The sequence below is a fragment of the Streptopelia decaocto genome, assembly GCF_964273445.1.
Source record: "Streptopelia decaocto genome assembly, chromosome: 18".
In the NCBI taxonomy this organism is placed as follows: Eukaryota; Metazoa; Chordata; class Aves; order Columbiformes; family Columbidae; genus Streptopelia; species Streptopelia decaocto.
This window is the reverse complement of record NC_138673.1, coordinates 6,170,276-6,194,921: the sequence shown is the minus strand read 5'-3', so window position 1 is coordinate 6,194,921 and position 24,646 is coordinate 6,170,276. Positions and strand designations below refer to the sequence as shown.

The window sequence follows — 24,646 nt, the reverse complement described above, 5'->3', positions numbered from 1 at the left end:
TTTCTACAAATGCCTTCTTTCAATGTTCTGCTGCAGCCTTGCAGCAAGGAGCCTGTGATTTAAACAGTTTAAACAGACGGGAGCCTGAGCTGTGCATAAGAAGGAGAGGAGCCTGGTGTTTGAGCTACTGAGCAAACCAGTGTCTGACCTCAGAGAAGAAATTGCTGGAGATTCTTTTTTTCAAGGAGAAATCTTGTTCTTGATGAAATCTCCATAGGTTGAGTTAACAAATCTCCGTAGGGATGTACTCCTGGCTCAGCAGGACCATGTGTGCATGTGGCAAACGAAGTAGCAATGATGGATTTGCTGCCCATGTCTCATTGCCTGCCCTGGATGTAAGCACGGGCTCTACATGCTGCACATCAGCCTTTCTATATGAGCAAACCTCATGTATCACACCTTAATTTATTCTTCTTATAAAGGTGCATTCTGAAGTTGTAGTAATGGTGGAAATAGTCCCCAGGTGCTGCAGGGAAGGTCTCCTGTGAGTCAGGACGAACCCGCTCCCACCAGCTGCTGTGCCCTGTGCCAGCCCCTGCCATGGTTTGGTGTGGAACAATGTCATATAAACAATTCTTGCTGCAAAACAAAAGCCGTTTCCTTCGGTGCACTGGAGAGAAACACCCCGTGGAGCAGCGTGCTGTTCTCAGTATTCCTTTCTTCCACATTAGTTTTGCACACTGGCAACATCTTCAATTTAACAGATGCTTTTATGATGCTTCTGTGTCCACCTTGTGCTCACCCTGCAGAATCCAGCCCATAAACTGGGCTGTTTATTTCTCCAGCCAGCTACAACGACCTTTTCTTGTACATGCCTTGGAGAACCCAGACCTGTGGTGCTTAGCACCATTTTTCTTTTCGCTCTGGGCATTCTCTGTACAGAGGAAAAATTCAACGCTGAGTCTTTATTAAACATTGTCATTTATTTTGATTATGGATAGCTCCTTTATTTCAAACAGAACAGTTTATTCACTGCAAAGATTTTTTTCATGCCTGTTGAGTTAGCATTAAAAAAAAAAAAAAAAGGAAAAAGGGTTGGATACATGCAAATCATACTGAATGTTGCCAAATGTATTAAAACGAGTAGCAGAGTTTCTTCTAAGTTACCTACTTGCGGATGGAGGAGAAACAACCATCGGCGGCATGAAGACCCTCTGGAAAAAGCTTCCTGGTGCAGTGATGTTAAATGAACTGAGCCAAAGGGATGACCAAAAAATCTGTGTCTGCACCCAGAACAAGCAAAGCCAGAGGGTCACTGCTGCGAGCCAGGAAAACGATGCTGTAAAGCTGGTCAGGGGAAGGGCTCTGAACAGAGAGAAAAGGGCTCTGAACAGAGAGAAAAAGGAGTCGTGTTTGGTCCTTTGAAGTAAGGGAGGGGAAGTTTTTGCATGCTTTCCTGCCCTCCCCCAGGTTTAGGATCAAATGAAATTCTGGTTCAAAAGCCAAAGTGCACATTCCAGCGTTGCTGCTCTGGGATTATCCATTTTCCATCAAAAATAGAATAAAATCAAACCCATGTTTGTTAGAAAAAATGAACCAACATCTTAGAAACAAAGCACTTCTGGTCTGGGGTCGATGGCCACCACCAAGGGACCCAACAGCCTTTCTGAGGCTTTAAATCTCCGGCTGGCTGTGTCTGCCCAGCTCTCAGTGGCAGTGATACTGGGATGAACCCTTTTATAAACCTTCAGTATTGTGGTCTCCTTTGTCAGCAACAGCAATGAGCCTGAGCTGAGCCCTGGCTCCAGATTTTGCAGATTGCTCCCCAAAATGGACCAAACACTCTCAGTGTTGCTGGTTCGAGGTACCACACGGAAAGCTCTGGAGTTACTACAGCAGCACAGCTGGTGGTAAACTGGATTTTACATCTGAATAAATACTGGACATGTGCAAGTGCCAGCCCAATTTTGGTAAGGTTGGAGGGGAAGAGCTGTGTCCGGACACACAGTGCGCTGGGATTTAGTTCCACATCAGGAAATCAAAGCTCTCCCCTTGGGCTGGCTCACAATATTAAGAGAAACACCCCTGGTTAGTGTGCGATCAGACTGCTGTTGTACCTCTGCAGACAGGCTGCTATTCATCAGCAACTCCTGAAGTCAGGATTGGAAATGATTTACGGTTTCTCTTGGCACAGTCTGCTTTGGGGTGACTGCTGTCTGTCCATCGCGTGTGGGAGAGCAGCTGGGGTCTGGCTAGATCCAGCACTAAGGATGGGGAGCCCTTTCCTGCGAAGTCAGGGCACCTTCTTCTCCCCTTTTGTGCTTTTTTTCAGGGCCTCATATTACACCACCTTGGAGATGCATTTTTGGGAGGTTAAAAAGCATAGCACATCACTAATGTTTAAAAACACCTGGCCAGCTTTCATAAAACACGAGTATTCAACGCCATCACCTTTATGTGTTCTGTGAAACAGTTGACATTCGTTGTACGGGAGGAAGGCAGCAGTCCGGATCCCCGAGCATCCCACTGTGTGAATTAACCCTTTGCTGAGACCTCTGACACTCAGGTCTCAGTTTTAAGTCATCCTCGCTCAACGTGCCCACCCAATGGCGACGGAGCTGGACATCATGTCTGTGGCATCACGGCACCTCGCTCCAAGTTGGGGAGCTCCCCAACCTCGACTATTCTGTCCGTCTGCTGTGAGCCTGTGTTATCAGTCTTGCATGGTCCAGCTCGCAGGTCCTCCTGGCTCTCGGCCAGGCCATCCTGGCTCTCCAGATCACTTACCTGCCCCTCCCCGAACTCCAGAATGGTTGGCAAGTTGCCTTGCTTTGGGCATCGTCTCTTCAGACTGACCAAGAAGGGCTGCGGCAAGGAGAAGATGTCCACGTTGTTGCCGAGGTCAATCCAGGTGACGCTGGGGAACTTCTTGGGGTCCTTGAGGGTTTCGGTGAGGTCCCGTAGGATGGCTTTGGTGAGCCGGTTGCCGTTGAGGGAGAGGGTGGTGAGGTGGGGCAGCACGCAGAGCGCCGGCAGCAGTTGCAGCAGCATGTCGTCCGTCAGCTCCGTGAAGCACAGCTCCACGGTGTCGATGTGCTCCGAGCTGTGCTGGAGGTAGGACGTGACGCGGTCCAAGTCTTTCAGTGTCAGCGGGATGCCCGACAAGTCCACCGTGTTGTCCTGAGGCTTCCCCATCAAGACGGCTTTCAAGCTGCAGGGGAAGGAAAGCAGAGGGACATTAATGCGGGGGGATGTCTCTGCTTGGTGGCATCACTTTGGGCTCCCTGGCTGCTCTTTGGAGGGGGCGGGAACATGAGATATTTAGGTAAGATGTTCAGCTGGGGGTAACCACGTCTTCTGTAGAGGCCGGGAGTGTGCGTAGCTGAGGGGTAGAGAGACATTTCAAGGCTGTTTATTGATAGAAGATGGTCAGAAACAAGAAACGCATATTAAAAAAATCCCCCCATAATTAAGAAAGAACGTGGATTTCTTTTCCACAGCCACTGCAAAACCCTAGAATAAAGAGGCAATCTTGCTGCTTTTAAAGGTGCAAAAAAGGGTGAGGAAGCCCTTGCTTAGATGGGCAGGGATTGCTGGTGTAACACTTCTCATGCTGCTGATTACAAAGCTCTTTGAGCAGAACACGTGTTTGTCCTCTCGGCTGTACAGGTGGGAGCTGAGAATGCCTTTAGCCTAAGACAGCGAATGCAGAATAGACACCTCCAGAGTTAGGTGATCTGCTCTAGTATTTCCAGTGTCTTAGACCTATCACGTCTCTCCAGCCTCACTGCCGAACAGACGAGCACTACAGGAACATCTGTAGATAAATTAATTCTCTCAATGGCCCAACAGAGACTCATTAGCACGAGCTAGACGGGAGCTACACAGGTCAATTTTTCTTCTGCAGCGTATCAAAGAACACATTGACGATCAGGACCCGTTGGCAGACTGGCGCTGCTGAAGGACTTTTTGCTAATGAATTATTCTGAGTGAATTAGGAGGGGGAAGGAGCCTGGTGCGTGTTAATTGCCCGTGTCAGCTTGGTGAGCTCACGTGTCTCATCTGCCACGGCGGCACACGCGTCAGCCTAATGCCAAAGCAGCTGGCTGTGGAAATGCTTTCGCCTTTCATTACAGCCCGAGCCAGGGAACAGTAAGATGTTTTAAGGCCGGTCCTAAAGCACGAGCTGTTTGTGATCTGGGGGTGTGCGTGGGCAGCTGGTTAAGCATCGGGCTTTACCCCTGAGGAGCTGCAGAAGCTGGAGAGTGGTGAATTGTGCTTGAGCTTTAATTCATAAATAATGCACGTAGACAGAAAATCTTGCAAGGCTTTGTGCGCTCCCCACTAGTCTTTGAGGTGTAACTTAGAATAGAGGCAAGGTGGAAAGAAATTAAGGGTATTTATAACCACCAAAGCATTTTTTTTATTGGCTGGTTGATGCTTATGTTCACCACTGGGGTACGAGGAGTTTGCTGCGGCTGCTTAATGTACTGAAGACCTGCAAGCCAAGGAGTGAAATTCATGCAGTTCCTATGGAAATCAAGCAAAAAAATGCATGGACGGGGGTAGTTTCCAAAATCATCATCACTTAAGGTGATGGGGATTTGCATCAACCTACATAAAATCCTGAGCTGCTCTTCCACAGGGATGCATTTCAAATTAAAATTGCCGGGTGAATCTAAGCATCATTCACACACACGGTTGGGCCCTCACGTTCATAGTGTTAGATCAGCCTTAAAGCTTATTTAACATCAGAGAATAGCTCAAAATTTCTAGGAGCAAACAGCTCTGGAAGCTGTGGTGGAAATAACTTACCTAGGTGGGGGATCAGTCCTCAAGTGCACCCAGCAACAGGAGAACAAAAGGGCTTTTAAAAAGAGTTACAAAACTACTCATGTTTTTCCATGTTTAATATAGGAGGGTGTTGAGATTTTTCTCTTGTAGCAAGACAGATCACACAGTGAGAAAACTATTATTAAATGCTCTGGAGCCAAGCACCAGTGGGTATGTCAGTAATATCCTGGTGCTCAACACATCTGGACACTCACTGAGCTCTCCCAAGCCTTGGGGACCCATTTTGCTGCTGCGGTGGCACTTCTGGTGACAGTTTGTGGCTTGCTGGCTGAGCTGAAACCTCAAACACACACCTCCGCAGTCATTTAGCAAGATCTATACTTATCCCTTTACAAGGTCTCATTTAACCGGTATGTGGGCAGAAAGATGTTAATGTGATGTGATTCTCTCTACCGGCAATTTTTTGGCAATACTGGGAAAGAAACTAAGAAAAAGTATATTTATTATTAAAAAGAATTGATGTTCATATGTTGGCAGCTACTTCTCTGTCGTATGTGCTGCTGCATCATCTTTTTGGAAGCACCCTCAGTGAGTGAGGTCCAGTGAGGCTGGGGTCAGGGCAAGGTCTTGGGATCAAGGTCTTCACACCTGAACTCAAAAGACACCCCAAAACACTCTAAATTACTCTTGTTTTGCTGTCTGGGAGCCCAAAGCTGATGCGCTGTCAAATAATGCACACGGTATCCTTGTGAGTAAGTGATAACCATTTAATAGCATGGCTAAAATAAGCATTCAGGGGTTGATCTTTGTTTTATCCCGCGTGGAAATCCCCTGCAAGCAGCAATGCTGTCCCCACCTTTGTGCAACTTCTTGTGGGACTTCTAGTGTGGCTTTAATTCAACAAAGGGGGAATGGGGATAACCTCAGGGCAGCTCTTTTTTTGAGCTGCATTCAATATTGCTTCACATTTGTTTTTTACTTCCCTTGGAGCGTGCATACAATTTCTGCCAGCAAGCAAAAGAGAATTTCTCACTATGGCTCTATCCTTCTCCCCTTGAGAGGGATTTAGCTGATAACTACTGAAACGGATTGATTATCTTGCACAAATAGCCTTTTCACCCTGAAGACGTGTGGTTTCTATCAAAGGCAGAGGAAACCTCCCGAATCAGCGGGTCGGAGCAGCCTGTGTTTGTGCTGGGCTGTTCTGCCGCAGCCTCCGCTCCATCTGTCCCTCGGGAAACAAACAAACCAACCCCAAACACGATTTAATAAAAATAGTTCTGTGGGTATTCTGAAGCATCTCACGGAAAGGAGGATGATATTATGTTAACAAACAGCTGTAAAAACTTTTATCCCTGCCATAAAGTTTGCCACAGAGTGGCCCCAAATCTCTGTAGGAAGATCTTACCATGAAACAAATCCCTCTGAGCTTTAGGGGAGGATCAGTTACACCCACTTGGTTTCATCCTCACATTATGAGGATATTCCATAGAGGAAGACACAGATTTTGTATTTTCTCAGCTGGAAACAGTATATGGTTTTGACCAATATAATGGTAGGATTGTGTGTACAACCATGCACTAAACCCTGATAACGTCTTGGCAGGGTGTTGGTTTATATAGGCTTGTGCTGAACAGAAACCTATTTTGCATTTAGTGTGAATCAGATCAGAAAGCATCCACGTGAACAAGAATATTGATGTTCAGATCAAATAGAATTAAAAGAAAGGGATTTTTTCTGGGTTTAAATTAATGACATTTCTCTAAAGCACTGCACAAATCAGGACGTGAGATGCTGATGTGTCATGTAATAAAGTGTAAATGGGCTATTGAGCCTCTTCCTTGGAGAGCAAAGGAATAGCTCAAGAAAATGAAGCACAGGCAGCCTCACAGAGTGAAAAACTACAGTATGAAATGTATACAATACCACTGGTGAGAAAACTATTTACGAAAACGTCGTCAAAAATCATTGAACATAGTGAGTCATCAGAAATAAAGTCTTGAGATGAAAAACGTGTCCTGAAATACTGGTACTATCAAAGGTAAGTATTAAATAGCTCTTTTCAGAGTCCCTACTGCTTCAAATGCTGATAGTCTGGAATAGATAGTTTGGAAATGGAGGGAAGGAATAGAAACATGCATGTACTCTGTTAGTAATAACATTGACAAAAGGTTTAAGCTCCCTCAGCCTCAAAGGACGAACAGGGTCAAGAAAATATAACTATTTAGCTTAAATGAGGAATGTGACTGAGTTGTGTATAATAATATATTATTATATGTATGATATATAGATGCATAAAACAGAGAAGATGAGACTAGACTGCTCTTTATCTTGCTCTTAAAGCTCAGGGACACCCACTGATGCTGAAAAATGAAACTCCCAGGGGATAAAAGGCAGGAGTGTGGAGCAGAGCTCGGCTTAACCTCCTGGCTCCAGCCACGGGATGTCACTGAGATCAAGGGCTTGGTGGGAGGTCCAAAGCGGACACCACATTGCTTGGCTGATAACATCAAAAGTCAGGGTAGGGTTGGGGAAAAAAAAATAATTTAAAAAAATAAGAAGAATTTTTTAAAAGGCGCCTGGGTTTATGTCCTGGAACATAAGTGTAGAAATTCTATAATACAGGACATTTTTGCTTCATTGCCAGGAGTCTGGACAAGATGGGATGGTTTGATCCTGTGTGAGCAGCCTATTGCTGAATGGCCGTGGGACCCAGAGAGACATAAAGCGGTATAAAAATACACATCCATGTGCCTGCGTCTGTGTGTTTTGCAGCTGCACCTTATTTAAACTGGGGAGAGACATTATGGTCCCAGAGCAAAAAATGCTTCTACTTATGCCAGTGGCAAGGAAAGGGCTGTATTTCCCAAGGTAAAAAACAAACAAACAACCTTTTAACATGTTTGTGATGCTGCCTGGTTGAATTCCTTTCCTTTGTTTTTTTAGAAAAACGCCAACACTCAGCAAAACATGAAAGATAAATCCAAAAACTAATGTAGACAGAGCCCAGCTCAGAACCAGAGTTGCCGAATTCTCCAAAATGTGAAGCCATGGGACCGCCACAGCTCATACTCACCTTTAACTTTATTCTTAAGCTTTATTCGGCAGCACGTGTTTGTACTGTTGTGATTATTCATTAGCTGGTTTAGCTCGTTGTTTATTACCACAGAATGGTTTAGAGGTTTATTAACAGCATAGTTTAAAGCCTCTATTTTCCATCGCCTTTACAAATAAATAGCTTGGAAATATTTCACTCCTCTCCTTAGATTCAAGTGAAAGAGGATTTTTAAAAATATATGTAACTTTAAAGACCCTTTAGAGCATATCAATGAACACATAAGAAATCCATAAGTCTTTACTGTTAAAAGGGAAAGTACAGTGGGGAATTAGTTATTTTGGGCTCTTGTTCCAGGAGCCTTCCCAGTTTCGCTGAGGTTTGCAGTTTTCAAGTCAGAAAGTCTCAACATCCCCAGTGTTAATGTCCTTCCCCACTATCAAAATCCAAGCGAGTGCCACCTGGTTTTTGGGGGTTCAGGGGGGCAGATTTCTTAGCCTGGAGCTCATCAGCTGGGGGCTTTGCTCCTCATTTTGGCCCTGATGTTTGACATTAAAATTAACCTTATTATGGCCATTTATAAAATAATTGTGGCTGCTGGGAATGCTTTGTGGGAATGACATCACCCAATAGCCCTACACAGGATCTCCTATTGCCATTGCAAGACCAAGCACTGGGCTGTTTCTCGGATCCAGCACAGCGTTTTTTAAAGCACCTTGTTAAGGGAATACCTGGAGGGAATGTTAAATTTCATTTTATTTTCTTTTTCTTGTTGGTCGCTGTGTGTGATGCTCACTGCAATCCCTCCTCTGCATGCCCCAGCGCACGGGCTGCTCCAGGAATAGCGCTCTGTTTACACGCCTTTCCAAATCCCACTGTATTTTCTTTGGCTCCACACCAAGCTCCACAGGCCTGTTCTTCCCCGTTCCAGGCACGAAGTGTGGGGGGTGCATGGGGTATTTGATGGGAAGGGTCATTTCTGTGCACCCCAGAACATCCCCCTGACATGGGTCTCGTGGCTTTGACCACAGTGTGATAGTGGAAGGACTGATGGCATCAGAAAGAGCTCGCTCAATAAATCCTTCCCATCATGATAAGATCAAGTCAAGCATCTTCAATTTACATTTCTTTACTAAATTACTCCATGCCTGTATAACGTCTCCATGGACACATATTAAATTCTAAAAACTCATGAGACAAAGAAGGAAAAAGTGATTTTGTTGTTGTTGACCTTTTCCACCAGCCTCAATTCCTTCATCTCAACCGGTTTGCTGAAGAGCCATCCACTAGAGAGCACTGTCACCCAGCCCTTGGTGCCTAAATACAGAACGTCACCCCAGAGCAGGAGGGGGACCTTGTAGATGGATTCCCACCTTGCAGGGGATGGGACACTGTCCAGTCCCTGGTGTGGTGAAGGGATAAGATGTCACCATGTCATCAGGTGTCCTACTCACGGCTCTTCTGCTGGGTATGGCACGTGGGCCCAGTGACCTGAGAGCTGATGGTGGCTTTGGACAGATGCTCAGACTTTGAAGACCCAGATCCGGCTCTAAATGCATTCTGATATTCAAAACAATATGCACATGGAGGAAGGAATCTGGTATTTTGGGTGCAGAGTCTCCTTGGGGAGAAACAGCACAGAAAAAGAGAACAGAGAGCAGAATAAACAGAGAATAGTCTGTTTAGGGCTGCGAGGATTAATTTTTTTTAACATCTCCCAAAATGCCCCTAAGTCCAGCCCAGAGCATCTGTCTGAGGAAGTGAAATAAAGGACAGAATTTTTCTTTCCATTAAACATTTTGGCAATGTGATATTTAATTCCTTTCTAAGGCTGATGTGCCTCAATCTTGTGCAAGCACAGAGCAGAAGGGAAACCGAGGGGACAGAAGGTCAGGCAGCTCGGGCAAAAACTGCCGGCAAGGACTGTCGGGCTGCGGGAAGTGTGAAGAATGCGCTGATTTTGGAAACCAAAAAGAAAAATATCTGCATACAAGAAGGAACCAGACACATTGACCAAGTTATTGAAATAAATTTAAAAGGAAAAATTAGAAAAGTGCAGTCTCTTTTGGTTTTCGGTCCAAACCGCCTAAACTTGACCTGCTCACTTTGGCCAAGTGGAAATCACAGATCCATTCTCCGGGAACTCAAGGAAAAGTCCATCCAAGTCCAACTGCTGCTGGAGAAGTGGCTGCACTCGATGGATATTTGGTGACCTACAGCCACTGATGGGCCCCTATGATGGTCACCCCCTAAAGAAGGTCCAGTGGTAAGGTTAAACCAAATAAAACGCCTGCGATAGATCAGAATAACACCCATTTCTTCCACAACCAAGCTCCACCAGCAAACTGCTCTTCCCTGCAGCTTTCAACATCCTACAGCTGTGAGATTACTGCTGTGTCATAATTTCACGGCATCTCTGTGGTATTTAGTAAAAGGACCCAATTAAACCTTTAAAAGCAACAAGCTTCTTGGAAAATGAAGCACTGTTATGCGAAGAAGCAACTTGATAAATATCTCCAGTTGGGATAATTAAGCAGAAGAACTGCTCTCGTTTGCACACCGCACAGCCAGCTCCTCGTCATGGGCCAGGGCCGAGGAGGCTGGATTCAAATATATAGTGAAGCGATGGTCTTTAGCTCTGTATGAGAACCACCATTTATGTGTTACAAGAAAAGGGACTTTTTCCCAACTTGTTTTTAGTTTTCTGCGAAACAAAATTCTAAATATAAGCATTTGGGATCCATTAAAATGGGTTGCTATAATTATAACTCTAACAACTTATTGCAAAAAAATGTAAATATCCTGCTGTTGGAAGTACTCTATTTTTCTTTCCCCATCCTCCCCAAAATGAAATGTATTTATATACTCCTTCCTATGATACATTTTGCTCTCAAGAAACCTGCATTTTCCTATAGAGAAACTGTGCTGGAATATTTCCAAATGACTCTCCTCCAGTGTAATAAGAAACTGCAGCTGATGCTCCATTAATAACATGCATTTACAGAAAAAGCAATTTGCACAAGTGCCAACAGAAAAACAATCAAGAATTTAAAAGACAACAACATGTTGGGCTTGTTGCTTCTGTAAATGACCTCCTGGAAGAGAACTGGACCAGAATAAGAAATTGTTCAAGTTTGCATTATAACAAACAATAGTTCACAATAAAATAAACAACATTTTCTTTAAATTCTAACACAGGAAAAAAAAAAGGCTGAAAAGAGTCTTGTAGAGGGACTTTTATGATTGAGGATATTAAAAATACCCAAGTAACTATTTGATTTACACGAGCAGCTCCCTGCTACAGAGAGAAGCTGATGTGCTCTGGTTTGACTAGAAAAAAACATCTTTGAATTGGGTTGTAGTCCTCAGTGTCCAACAGAAAGAGGCCATAGGAAGAGGAATCACTAGTAAATTGCTCATAAAAACATATAGTTTGCTGCCCAGACATTTCAAAGAGTTCCAAGGAAGAGGAGAAGGAAGGAAAGGGACGAGGAGGCTGAGAGTTGGGGGCAAGATGCGTGGGCTGGGAGGCCCATGGGGATGGATGGAGCACGGCAAGGCCCCTTCTGCGAAACTGGGATGGGTGGTTCCTCAAAATCCTTCATTTCAGCCCCTCCTTTTGGTTTTGTTACCACTTGCTCTTATCGTTGCAAGGAATGACCCCACAAGCTGGCTGGATGTGACCCCCACTGTGGGGTGGGAGAGTGTGGCTGCTCCTTCTCTATCCCACGCGCCACAAATATTAGAGAAAAATAAATGAGTTTTGATGCATCTTGGCTATTTGCAGATGAAAGGGGCTGTTGTTAATTATCGCCATCCCTTTCCAGGGGCTGGGGAGCTTTGGGGTTTGGGAAACACAAGCAATTGGGAGAAGTGGTTTGAAAGGCATCAGCTCTTGAACCTGCCACTGGTGCTGTCAAACAACTACCACCAAAAACCAGGAAAAGTCTGCGGACAACATATCAAACTGAACAGACTTTCACTGAAGGACTGAGGTTCACACTTTCTGGAGTCTATTTGTGTTTCCTGTCCCTCGAAATCAGTTTAATTCCATTAATACAAAGGGGAGGCAAACACAACTTTGCTGGAGGGGGTGCTGAGGGGAGAGAAGCTTCAACTCTGATCCTCCAGCCCAGCTTTTTCATCAGAAACCAACCCAAAGAAGAAAAACAAAACCCCTCTCCCAACCGCTCCTCCTGCAATTAGGGAGAGATCAGCTGCCAAAGTGTGTGCCTGGGGCTTCGCTTTCCCTAAACTGTTTATTTTATTGGAGCCCAGCTCACATTTGGAAGAGCTTAGGCAGGCAGAGGTCCTCCATCGCCTGTGCTGCTCTGATGGGAGCCAGAGCACGGGACGCAGCCACCAGCCTGGCTCCCAGGGTCTCTGCTTGTCCCTCATCATGTTTGGGAAGACGTTTTCTCCAGGGCCAGGAGCTGATATCCACCCCCATTTTCCCCACGCCCTCCCACATCCTTGCATATCTTCCATTTCAAGCCAAACCTCTGTCCTTCCTGCTGCCGTCCCAACACCTCCGGTGTCCAAAGAGAGAGTGTGAATCCCGACACGGGTCCTGATGCTCTTGTAGGTGGATCAAAGGGAAACCACCTGCTTCTGTTTCAGCCTGACTGCAGACACACTTCAGACAGCAGGTTTTTGGACTAGATGAGCTTTGAAGGTCACTTCCAACCCAAATAATTCAGTGATTCTATGTCAAAGCCCTTGTACTGTCACCATCCTGCATCCCTGCACGTGATATGGAGGGATGAGACCCCTGGGGATTAGGAAAGATTAAGCTAATGAGACTTGACCGGTATGTGACTGCTGCCTCAAGCCCTCCCAGCACTGGGAGATGCAATCTGCTTCGCATTAACATGCACAGAAAATAATGGGTCCTGCTCAGCACAGCAGAACAGAGCGACCATTGTAACCTCAGCTTTCATCAGATGAGGAATAACAGGATACAACCTGATCCACTACCAACTCCCTGCTCGCGTCTTCAAAAGAAAAAGGGATGTTTTTTGTAACTTTAACATACTCTGTTCCAATGAGAAGATTTAATAGTACCTCTGTCCTCTATTCATATGTACAATGAAAAGTTGCTCACTGGAGCAGGGAGTTGAACCTGCTTTTTTTGCATCCTATAGGTTCCTTTTCCTGCTGGGCACAGTTTCTCGCACAGCTTTGCTGCCACCTCACAAAGTTATTTCATTTTAACAGACCCTTTCCATGAGCCTGGGGTCAGCAGAAAGCAGCTACCATTTCTGGGGCTACAAAACCAAACAAAAAAGGCAATGACCATTATCTTTAACCACCCAAAGAAAAGCCCCTTTTCCCCCCAGCACTTCATTGCTTTTGGCAGATTATTTCCCCGCTGAAACTGGGGATTTCAGCATTCATCTCCCCCAAAAAAAGATGAAAACTGTGCTAATATCAGAGGCAAAGCTGGCTGCCAAGACTGCCTTTTCAGCTGGGTATAACAGAAAAGACATTTGATATGTTGCTCTTTACAGCAAAACATCAGTGCTGCCCAGCTCCCCGAGTCCCTACGGCACCGCAAATTCTGCCGGACAAGCAGGAAAACCACAAGAACCTTCCCTGAATTGTCCCTGAATGGCTCTGTAACCTACTTGCTTTGCTGACAAAAGACAGGCCCTGTTATCAGCTGTATCAATAAAACCACAAACCATTCAGCTTTCCAAATGCAAACATTTTACCCTTTTTTCTGTACCCATCAGTGATGAGGTGTCGTGTCTCTGTGCTCCGAGCTGGCTACTAGAGAAGGAATGATGCTGGAAAGATCAGCCCAACAACAAATCTTCCCAAGGTCAGTAATTTGTCCATATTATGTGAACACACACACATATATATTTTTTTTTTCCAAGTCTCCAGCTCGTTATCTTTGGGATGAGCCACAATTTAGCCCTCAGCGGCCAGCATGATGCAATAGCTGATTGAAATGAGGTAGACAGGAGAGGACTCACTACAGATGGGCATTTCTTTTAGCCAAGATGCTGCCAAGGAATAATCCTCATCCCCGGCTGCAAGGTGAGAAGTGACCTTCATGAGGCACTGAGCATGCAGGGAGGCTGGCACACGAGGATGGCTTCCTCCCAAAAAACACCCCAGCTCCATGGTTTGGTGCTAACCCTGGACAAGGGGAGGGTGAAACACCTGGAAGAACATATTGCCACCCCAGGCTACATGTTTCTAGACAAAAGAAATCAATCTTGGGCTGAATAGCCCATTCCTCAGGGACCCACGTGTGTCAAAACACAGGCTGCCGTGTGTGGCAAGATCTGCAAAAGCCCAAAGCTGAGTATTGAACATGGGCAGGGTCTGCACTCCCTTTTCTTGGAGGTGCCAACCAGCCCCTTTTGAGATGCAAAAGACCCTTCTGTACTTTCCTGAGCACTGTCAGGATGCTCAGCTTTTCACCATTTTTTCCCCAGCCCATCACCCAAGGGACAATGCCACCTCTAATGATGAAGTGTCAACCTGGAAGGGGACGAGTTGAGTCTGTGTCTGGGTCACCCCTGGGCTGAGGCTCCCAGGGGACGGATGGAAAGGCCTGGGTGTGAGCAACTGGAAAACCAGGGCTGTGAGAAGCTGGGCTTGAGATGCAGGAGACAGTGCCAGAAAAGCTCCAGCTGTGCTGGCAGCCAGCGCGCTCGCATGGTTCATCGCTGCGACCTGCACCCTGCGGCTCACAGCTCCTCCTGCGCGGCTCACAGCCTTCTCCGCTCTGACCCTCCCGTCTGAGCTCTCCCACTCCTTCCAGCCCCACAGTGACGCACAAGATAAAAGAAACAACCCAGATCCAGCCCAAATACACCTCGGTGCCTCCTTGAAACGCTCGGTGCCCAGTTGCCACCAGCCAAAACTGTCACACTGAAAACTTCAGTCCAGCCTTTTGCCTCCCTATGGCAGCCAGAAGCAGTGGCACCTCAGCGCTCTTATCACTGTCCTCCTTCACACCACTATTTTAAAGCATCATTTTCATTTAAAGAGAGCAGCGGCAGGTGTGGGAGGTGTAAACTCACCCCGATAGTGAGTGGGATCCCCAAGTCCAAGTGATGGATGAGCTCACTAAACACCTTCACTTACCACCGCTAACGATGTGCAATGTGAAAGGGCTCGAAAAAAAATTTGAAAGCCTCTATCAAAGCTTCATCATAAAGCTTCATTCTCCTAATTGGGAAATATAGCCAGGGGTGACAGCCACACTGGGGCTGGCTGTTAATTAGACGGGCATCACTGCTTTGGGGAGTGACGCTTTCCTTGCACGGTGGCAGGAGCAGCAGCCGGGGCCTGGGCAAGGGAGCAAATTGTCCCTTGCCGGCTAAAAAGGGACTAAGGCAGCGGCTGTTTTAGATATGACAAATAATCCTGGGGTGTTTGGAGGACTTCCAAGGCAGGGAGGAAGTGTGTGCCTGTGTGGATTAATTATTTCACCAGCCGATTCCCTCATTTAATAACAATTTCTACTAGTTGATTCCCCACTCTGCAGCCCAAGTTGTGAGGACAGATTTAAATAATCACCACCATGTGCCAAAATTAAATCTAATTTCCACTCCCTCCAGAAGCAGAGGAAGTAGAGGAGCAATTATTAAAAAAAAACCTCACACTTTTCACAGTCAAAAGCCTTTTCTAATCAGGCACGAGACTAAAAAACATACTTAGGGGACCACAAGCACGTAAGCGCAAGACAGCAGGATGGATGTTCCGTCCAAGGGGACAAAAACTGCTGGGTTATTCCTTAGTCCAGTTGCGGGAGGGGAGAGGACGGAGGAGCAGGAGGATGGCTCGAAATGGAGATTTGGAGTCACAGGTAATGCCTGGGAAAGGTACTCCATGGTTTGGACTAATTATTTTAAATTCTGGAGCAACCCAGCAGAGTTGTGGAGGGTAACGAAGAGGGTAAGGGCTCATTTTACCAAGTGGAAAACCTTAAGCCCCTTCCAGTGCGACAGTTTGCCCTGTAGCACGCACCTGGGTGGCATTTCACCAGGCATGCATTATTTACAGTTTAGCTCCAATAGCTCATGAAGTAGGTCTTTGCTAACACCGACTTCTTCTGACTGAACAAGGTATGATGGGGCTGGCACGGCAGCTCGGCCGGCACGTGGGAAGGAACTGCAGCCTCAATGTCATTAGGTAGTTGTGAGGCATCCAAGAGTTGTGAGGCCTTATCAAACAGCCCATCACAGCCCCCCTGATGCACACTTCAGTGTTGCAAGTTTCCAAATGTTTGTGCCAAAGTGTAGAAAATACCCTGGTTTTATGTATGTTGGCTGAATGTTGCGTGCACCAGACCAAACCAAAGATGAGCATCTCCTGAAGGAGCTGCTGGAGGTGATACCTGCGCGCCAGGTATCCTCAGCGCCGCATCATGCAGGTGTTACCCACGGGTGTACCTGGGATTTACTCCACAGGATCCGTCTGATATAGGGGGTTAACACCACAGCTCATCCCACTATTTCTCTCATTACCGGGGTAATTAATTAATAAGGCTCAGCAAAGTGCTTTATCAGTCTGAGACCAATGCCTTAGAAGAAAGGCCAAGCAGGAAGACAAACTGAGATGAGCAGGTTGCTGAATGCGCCGCGAGCCGGCTGATGCTCATGGTGCGGCAGCCCCAGGACAGACAGGACAAAGCCTCGAGCTGCAAAATCACTCAGAACAACTTTGACAGCAGCCAAGGGAGAGGATTTTTTTTGTTTTGCTCGTCCTCTCCTTGTTTTCCATTCTCCTTCCCAAAATCTTAGCTCCCTTCTGACTTCTTCTGTGGCACTCCAGGTCTTCCCATCACATTAAGTCATCGTGCTATTACGGGAGGATTACTCCATCCCCATGGTTAACCCCCACTGTTCCCAGTGCTCACGCAGGGACACCCCTTTGCATCAAGCGGATCTGCAGGACCTGCTGCCCAGGGACTCCCTCCTGCATGGCCAACAGCTGGCACGAGGGACAACCAGACATCAGGCTCTTTCAGTGCTCATTTAATATTACCAGAAGAAAGTCTGGTCTGCCTCGGCCAGGCTGGGATCTGAATGCTGAATCACAGCAATATGCAGAGATTAAATTCTAATTTCCAGCCCTCTTGATACAATCACAAAAATAGGATAAGCTTGGAGATGGATTCTCTTGTGCTCTTAAGGCAATTAACAGAAATAACATAGCAAATAACCACAATATTTCTAATACTGCAGGATATACACAGGGAAAAGCTCCGCTCCGCCCCAGCAGAGCTCTTATTAACAACCGCCACGCACAGGCAGACAGCAGTTGGTATTTAGTGTCTGCCCTGGGAAATGAATTGCTTTCCGCCTGCATCCAGACTGCAATCGTCTCGGAGACAAACAGGACTGTGTGTCACAGCCGCGGCCACCGCACGGGCAGCCAGAGGTGGCTGGAGCTTTGCACCAACACACCTGGGCCAGGACAAGGGCTGCCTGTCCCACCCGGGGGGGTGATGCATCTTTTTGGGTCATCAGCAAATCGCAGCCACCGCAGCAGGTGTTTAACTTTGGAGATGGATGTCAGCACAAGGATTTATAGACTCGGTGACTGCACAGCTGTGATAAGGCTGCAGACCTCGGTCATTGTGATAGGACCCAGCAAAGGTCAGAGAAGATCCACCACGGTCAGGAGCATCTCTGTCCCTCAACCACCTCCTCCTGGGAGATGCAGGGCCCCACCTGTAAGCCAAGGCCAAGCATCCCACTGATGAAGCCTGACATCCTCATTTCCCAACCCCAGCCAGCCTGAAGAAACACCAAGAACCAGAGTTTTGCTTTTCTCCATTCCAAACACACGCACAAAGTCTCAGGCCATGCAGGGAAGAACAAAGAGGTTTGGAAATTGCCCGCTTTCCACTGCAAAAGCTGAGTGACCTCAAAATCACCACAACAGGCAATATACTGGTCTGGTTTTTGCAGCATTTGCTGCATGTGCCGGAAAGCACTTTGCTGCTCTGTCCCTTGTGATCTCTGGGACAGCCATGTACCACTGGGCAAAATAAAGTCCCATTGGCACAGACAGAAGCGATCGCCCACTCAGGTCCCAAATGTCTCCAGTTCACAAATTCTCTGCTCTCCTGCAGCAGCTACCAGCCTGATGTGCACACATACACATCCATGGGATTCTAATGAAGAGCAGAGACTGCATAATTCTTGCTCCAGCCTCCTCCCACCGACAGCGAATTTGTGTTGGATGCTCTGAAGACACCATTTGTTGCAGGAGCTACAACTTCTCCTATCGCTCGCCCACGAGCTGCCGGCAGCAGTGGAGGATTTACATCCACAAACACTCACTCTCTTTCTGTTTTCAAAAGCAAGGGCATATTATTCATGCACTGGGTTTCCCTCCTGTGAAAACTCCTTTTTTTTTTTGCTTCACAAGAGCTTTGTAGAGAAACGCAAGCAAGTATGAAAAATCAGCACCCGGCATTCCTCCAGGACAGAAATGTTTTGTGCCCGGGATGAAATTAGGAGTGGGATGTTAAAAGGTCATTCCTACCAACAAAAGAAGGCTGCTTAACCTCTGTGAGTCCATCACTAAATCAAAACACCCTTCTCTTCTCTTTTAACAGGTCTCCATATGTGCCTGCTGAGCACAATGGAGAACATCCAAACCATGGGTTAAAAACTTCCACAGCCCAATGGAGCCTCCTGACTTGCCAAAAGCTGCCCCAGACGATTCATTTGCACTTTCAGCTGGGTATTTCCAAGGTAATTTCTAAGGTGACTTCACATCAGAGGGTCTTAAGAGAGCAAAGGGAACTTCAGGCTGACTCCCCGGTGTAAAGGAGTATACCCAAAGAGGCACCAAATATCCTCCCTGACTTGTTGCTTTGTCAGAAATTGCTGCAAAACATCCCACAGGGCTGAACCCGTGCTCAGTTCCTGCAGGGACGCAGAAAGCAAGAGCCAATGGTCACTGCATTTTCAGCCCTGCTTAGGGTGGGAAAATCAAAGAAAACACACATGAGGTTCTGTGGTACTTTCTCACTCACAGCCCTGTAATTTGCACATATTACATGGAGAAGTACCTATTATGCAGGGGCTTTTAACCTCCAGTGTGGTTCCCACCGAGGCAGTAATTTCCCTGCAGAAATGTACAGCAACAGAGAAAAAAATACCTCTTTGCTGCCTTCACCCTATTCATACCAGTCCTCACAGACAGAAAATGACAGCTAGTGTCGGACACTTTTATGATTAAATATATCTTCCATCTCAAAGAATTACAACCCGTTCAATACAACTTTCCTAACCTGTCCGGAGAGAAAAATGATGGCTTTTGAGACGCAAAACTGTTTAAGACAGAGAAAAATCAACGCTGCCCAAGTGGTGAACCACAAGCTAAAGTGTGTGGGGCTGCCAGGCCCCCTTCGGTGGGGAATTAGGGGCTCAGCCTTCACACTGGCAATGATGTATCAAGGTTATGCATGAGTGGAGCATCCACACAGGTGCATGGTTCAGTCCCTTGGGTGGGTTAAGAAAACAACAAAATAGAAAACCAGGCTTAAACTTTAAGAGGGTGAAGAAGATGAGTACCCTAATATTCGGGTATAGAGGCAACACTGGCAGAAAATAAAGGTAACATGCTGGCCGTGACTCTCCGGAGATGGGAGAGACACAGCAAAGCCACCGAGGTTGTTTCCCTGGGGAGACTCCTCTTCCCTCCCCGCAAAGTGCACAAGCCTGTGCTCCAAAGCAATTACGGGTGCGTGGAGCTTTGATTACCAAGTTCTGTCTTTGCGATGCTGAAGGCAAGCGCTTGGCAGCAGGAGGACCGGGGACAATTCCAGGATCTAATTCAACACTTGCTAGTTAAACGCCGGACTTTAATCATGTCCCCAGGCAGAGTCAGAGACGTGCAAATTACTTTAGCAGGCTGGTTTCATCCTCCTGCTATTGGATACCCTACCAGGCAAAACGCCGACTTTCAGCCTGGATGTTTAATGTAAATATATGTGATTCAGAGAGAGGCACGGAGAGGGAGACAGCAAGCGAGGGACAGACAGATTTATAACATGCCAAAAAAATAAGGTTATTTGGCACAAGTTTGGGTGCTCTGCTGCCAGGCAGAATGGGGCAGCCAACACTGCGAGCTTCTCCCTCAATTTGGCTCTTTCTGTGCACACACAGAGTGTGATGCCTGGGGTGAGATAGAAACAAAGTGCTGGCCTCCCCCTCTGCCTACGCGGCAGCTGCCTGGCCATAGCACGACCGACCAAAAAAATCAGCTCCTGTCCTCTCTGTGGTCTGCCCCCCTTCTCCTCCTCCGGCTGCTCTGCTTCTGATTATCACCTGTAACAAACACAGCAGTTGCGGACTAAAGAAAAGTAATTTTCCCCTTATAATTATTTCACCACATTTCCAAGGAGACCATTTACAGCTCTTTGGGTTTGCTCAGCACTCGGGCGAGCTGTGCCCATGTGCTGGGCTCTCACCACACCGGTGAGACCTCAGCAGAGGAATCAGGGGGTCCCAGGATGGGCTGGTCCAGGGGGGACTGATCCACCCCACTGCTTGTGGCTATGTGCCAAGACACCTGCTGGAAATGCCAGTGGGCGTCCCCAAGAAGGGATGCTATCCCACTAAGAATCTAATGTGTGCATCTAAGGAAGGGACAATACAATGACACTGAGAGGTCACCACCCCTTCACTAGCCCTGAGCAAGAAGAAACGTCCCACTAGTGTCTGAGACCCCTTTGACCCCACAACTGGGGAAACCTTTTAACTAAAATCAGCACAGCACTAACGCAGCCGATGTGATTGCATATCAGCCTCCATTTCCCACCAATGTACTCCTGATGGTTGTGATTAATTAAACTCCAACTCCTTCCCAAACCCTTCTAACATGTCTAACCCAGCTGCAGGGGACAAGGGACTGTGGAACTCCATGAGACGGGCGCAGCCATGAGCCCAGAGAAATGATGCCCCTTATTGAAGCCATGGTGCAAATTACGATGTGTGTATTTCTGCTCGTTATGAGTCGGTGCACTAATGAGCGTGTCTCCAGCAGACGGGTCCCAGGAGCACAATGCATCACAAAGATACAGATTTCTAAATAACAATGTATTTTTGAGTAACTCCACAGCTCTGGTCCAGGAGTTCTCCACGACCGGCTCCACCAACCCGTACCATTGTGCTGTGATCTGAATTATCAGCAGGGAACAAGGGACAGAGCCAAAACACTCATTACAAGGTCAAGAATTGTCATGCAGGTTTCCATATCCAAAGCATGGTGTTACATGCCTCCCATGGATGGATCCTCGAGGCAAGTCACAACACCAAAATATCCCTTTCTGACCCCAAAGTATGGTGGCACACAAATAAATCAGTGGGTCCTCAAGCACAAGACAAGACAGATACTCTCTCCCTTCTCTATTATTCTCTATATTAAGGCATTTAGACCTTAGCAAAGGGTCGGCTTCAACTCACAGCCACCTCCTAAACGAGCATCTAAACCAGAAACCCAGGCAAATCCTGCCATACAAACCCACGTGTGCGTAGCTCTGGGGTCATTGCTGTGCGGTCGGGGCTCGTTTACGACTGAAACCTCATCCCCGCTACTAAAACTGTGAAAAACCTCAGCTAATTCCCAGCTATTCCAAGGCAAGGCAAGCGTTAGGCAGGCTCGTAAGATAAAGCCTCGCAAATCTCTGGCACGCGGACGCGCTCACACAACCGCTCCGAGCTGACAATTAAGGACAGGGATTGGTAATTAAAGACAGAGTGGAACGAAGCGCTGCTTTAAATTTTTTCATTTTCAATAATTTCTTGTCTTTTGGGCTGTAAAGAGCTCCCAATTGCCGTATCAACGTAACTGTAATAACACCCTGATGAGATGACGAGAGGTGTGCATTTCCTATTCTAATTAAGGAAAAAAAACCATGAGGGTAACTGAGCTCCCGGGTCATTATCTGACTCCACGTGCCAAGCCCAGCCAGTGGGGTCCAGCCTCACAGCATGCAGCTGCACCATACCGCCTCCATTTCTGCCATTTTATGAGAAAGACCAAATTTTAATCATCAATACACCTTAAAAATGCTGAACAGACAGAGTACGGTTACCACTGATAATGAAACAGAGATGTTCGTCTGTGTTTGCGTCTCTAAGGGACGAGAGGGTGCAAGCGATGCTGAGCCAGATCTCCAGGAGATGTGGTCCTCATCCTCTTTGGCCACACGGTTCTTTATTCCATTGTGCCTGTTTTCCTCATGTCTGTTTTCCTCCTCTCTTCTCTTTTCAGACTACGTTTTTCCATGGGATTAGTCTCCGCTATGGCAACAAATAGCACCTACTACAACAGGAACCAAAACTCTCTCAGGACCACGAGCCAGCACCTGGATACAAATCCTGACTCTGTCAGATTGTGGCTTCTTTTGCATTTCTCATTCCCTTAAACAAAAATAATAAATTAAATATGTAATGCATCACAGCATGGAAAAAGGAGCCTTTTCCCTTTCCATCAGCCTCATCCACGGGTCTTCCAGCTCTGTGGATCCAGGATGTCAGTGGGCAGGATGCTTTGCTGAGGACCCAGGCAAGGAGAGGACGGGGGTCATTTCTTATGAATATAACACTCTCTATTTTTAATCAAACAGTTCCTTTTGTACAAACACACTGCAGGCCACAGGGTGCATGGTGACACGTGCCTGTACATTAATTACCAGCTAATTAGGATATCTTGGAGCAGTTTGTCTCCTGCTCTCCAATATCCAGCATGGGGATGTTTGGAGGATGGATGGTTCAGGTTTTCCAGCCCATTCCCCCTCCCTGGGCATAACTGTGCTGCTCTCCTCTGCAATCGGGATACAACAGGGAACGGGAAAAGCTAAATGATAAAAATGCCTGTGGGTGAACATGAAGCAACCTGATACCACAACTGTGCATGAGGGAAACACCGGTGAGGTTGGCGACTACTGCAGATTGTGGAGGTTGTTGCAAGCTGAGAAGGTTTTGACCTCCCGGTTCCCTGGCTCACGGTTTTAAGCATTTTCTTTCATTGCTCTGGATTTGTTCCTCCTGTCGCTGCATGTGTGCAACAGGCAGCTCCCACCAGCACCCACATTTGCACACCACGGCCAAAAGCATAGTGGAAAAACCTCCTTCCCAAGCCTGCCCATGTCCCCAAGGATGTGAGGACCAGGGAAGGGACAGTGGCACCTAGGGGTGACGGTGGCTTTCGAAAGCTGACTCACCAGGACTGCGGTTTCCTCTTCATGATGCCCTGGCGTCTCCACTGCGAGTGGGGGCTGAGGTGGTAGGTGAGCTGCCGGCAAAGCTTCTCCATGGCCCCGAGAGAGTCCCCCTCCTGCCGAGACAAGGGGAGGACAGCAGGTGAGGTGTCTGCAGTGTTGCCATCACACCCGCGGGATGCTCCGACCCATCCGTTACCATCCAAACTGCTTTACAAAGCAGCAAACACTAAGACGCTTTGTGAGCTGATGGAGATCTCGGGAACAGTGCTCATCAGAAACTCTCAAAATATATGTTTGGGTTTTTTTTTTTAAACAAAAAGCTTCACGGAAAACAGGGATTTTGGTGGAGTCTTCTCAATTCTGATGAAAAATTCCATGTGAAAGGATAGTGGCTTGGAAAACTATAACTCTGAAAGTTTCTAAGGATTTGGTTCTAGAAATTTTGGTTCCTAAAAATAAAACAAAGTTGAACTGTTTGATCATGTTTCATTTCAAGACCTTTATATACTAAAGCATGATATGGCATCCAATAATGTAAACCAGCCATCTTGCTCTCTGAAAGGTCACAAGCAAAGATTAACCTGACCTAAAGAATAATAATGACTTAAAAAAAAATAAACATGTCACAATTTGAGGCATATGCCTGGTTTTATGAAATTGCTGCATCATGAAACACCTTAGAGAAGATACAGAAAGGGAATAGGAAACCCTAAAATAAGGAATCAGCCTGGGCTCAGCTCACCACTGCTCTTCACTCATGATTGTTCGGGATTTCGCTGTGTGCTGCGATGAGCTGGGCAGGGAAGATGCTGCCTCTTCTCTGCCTGGACACCCAATTAATTACTGCTGCCTTCACGTTCTCCTTTGGAGCCCGAGCACCCCGGCAGAGCTGCGAGATGCATGTTTCATGCAGCCTAATTTATGCACTGTATTCTCCTGCCTCACCTCCAAGCCAACAGAGCGGGACCGGCCTTATAAAGACATAATAAATATTGAATTAACCAAGGAGCAACAGGGATTTTGACAAATTGCTTCTGGGTGTGCAGGGAAACAATTACACCAGGTTTTCTCAAGCAAAAAAAACAACAAAACCAGGACAGAAAGGGCATATCAGATGGCTGGAGTAGATATATCAGTGCAGGACTTGTGTCGTTTTTTTCAGGGTTTTTTTTGCGGTCAGAAGGTGCATGTGTGGCAAGGCAGACTTACCTCAACCTGCAGAAACTCAAACCCACAGCACTGGGTTTTGGTAAACAGTATGTGCCCTTTCCATACAAGGGACAATAAGCAAGCACAAGACATACACAACGAGAGCTGCCATTTTCGCTAAGCTTATTGTCTTATCACCAGAACAAAACTGCAGCAGTGATCATACCTGAAATAACACACAGGGATGAATCTTTAGCAACGGCATCGCCAGTGATAGGAAAACCTGGCCCCTTACAGCCTCAGGTGTTCATGGTACATGTTCACGGGAGTGTGCATTTGTTACTCTGGTTTCCAGCCTCTGAGAGGAAAACTGCAGAGCATCTCAGGGTTAGGGAGACAGGACAGAGCACACAGAGTTCAGCTTTCCCAGCTGACAATGCTGCCAGGAAAAAGCCTGTTCCATAGAGCTGGGACATGCCACGAGTCAGTTGATAAGA

The 24,646-nt window shown here is 46.8% G+C and overlaps 1 protein-coding gene across 1 annotated transcript in view; it reads right to left on the bottom strand.

Moving 5' to 3' along the window:
• Positions 1 to 902: 902 nt before the first annotated feature.
• The window catches only part of LRRC75A (leucine rich repeat containing 75A), a 65,515-nt gene continuing 41,771 nt past the window's right edge, over positions 903 to 24,646 (bottom strand). Inside the window, exons 3-4 of the mRNA XM_082068636.1 lie at positions 23,001 to 23,113; positions 903 to 3,151 (exon numbers count right to left, since the gene is read on the bottom strand). Coding sequence (XP_081924762.1) covers positions 2,566 to 3,151; positions 23,001 to 23,113 — 699 coding nt within the window. The 3' untranslated portion in view covers positions 903 to 2,565. The remainder of the gene's footprint in view (positions 3,152 to 23,000; positions 23,114 to 24,646) is intronic.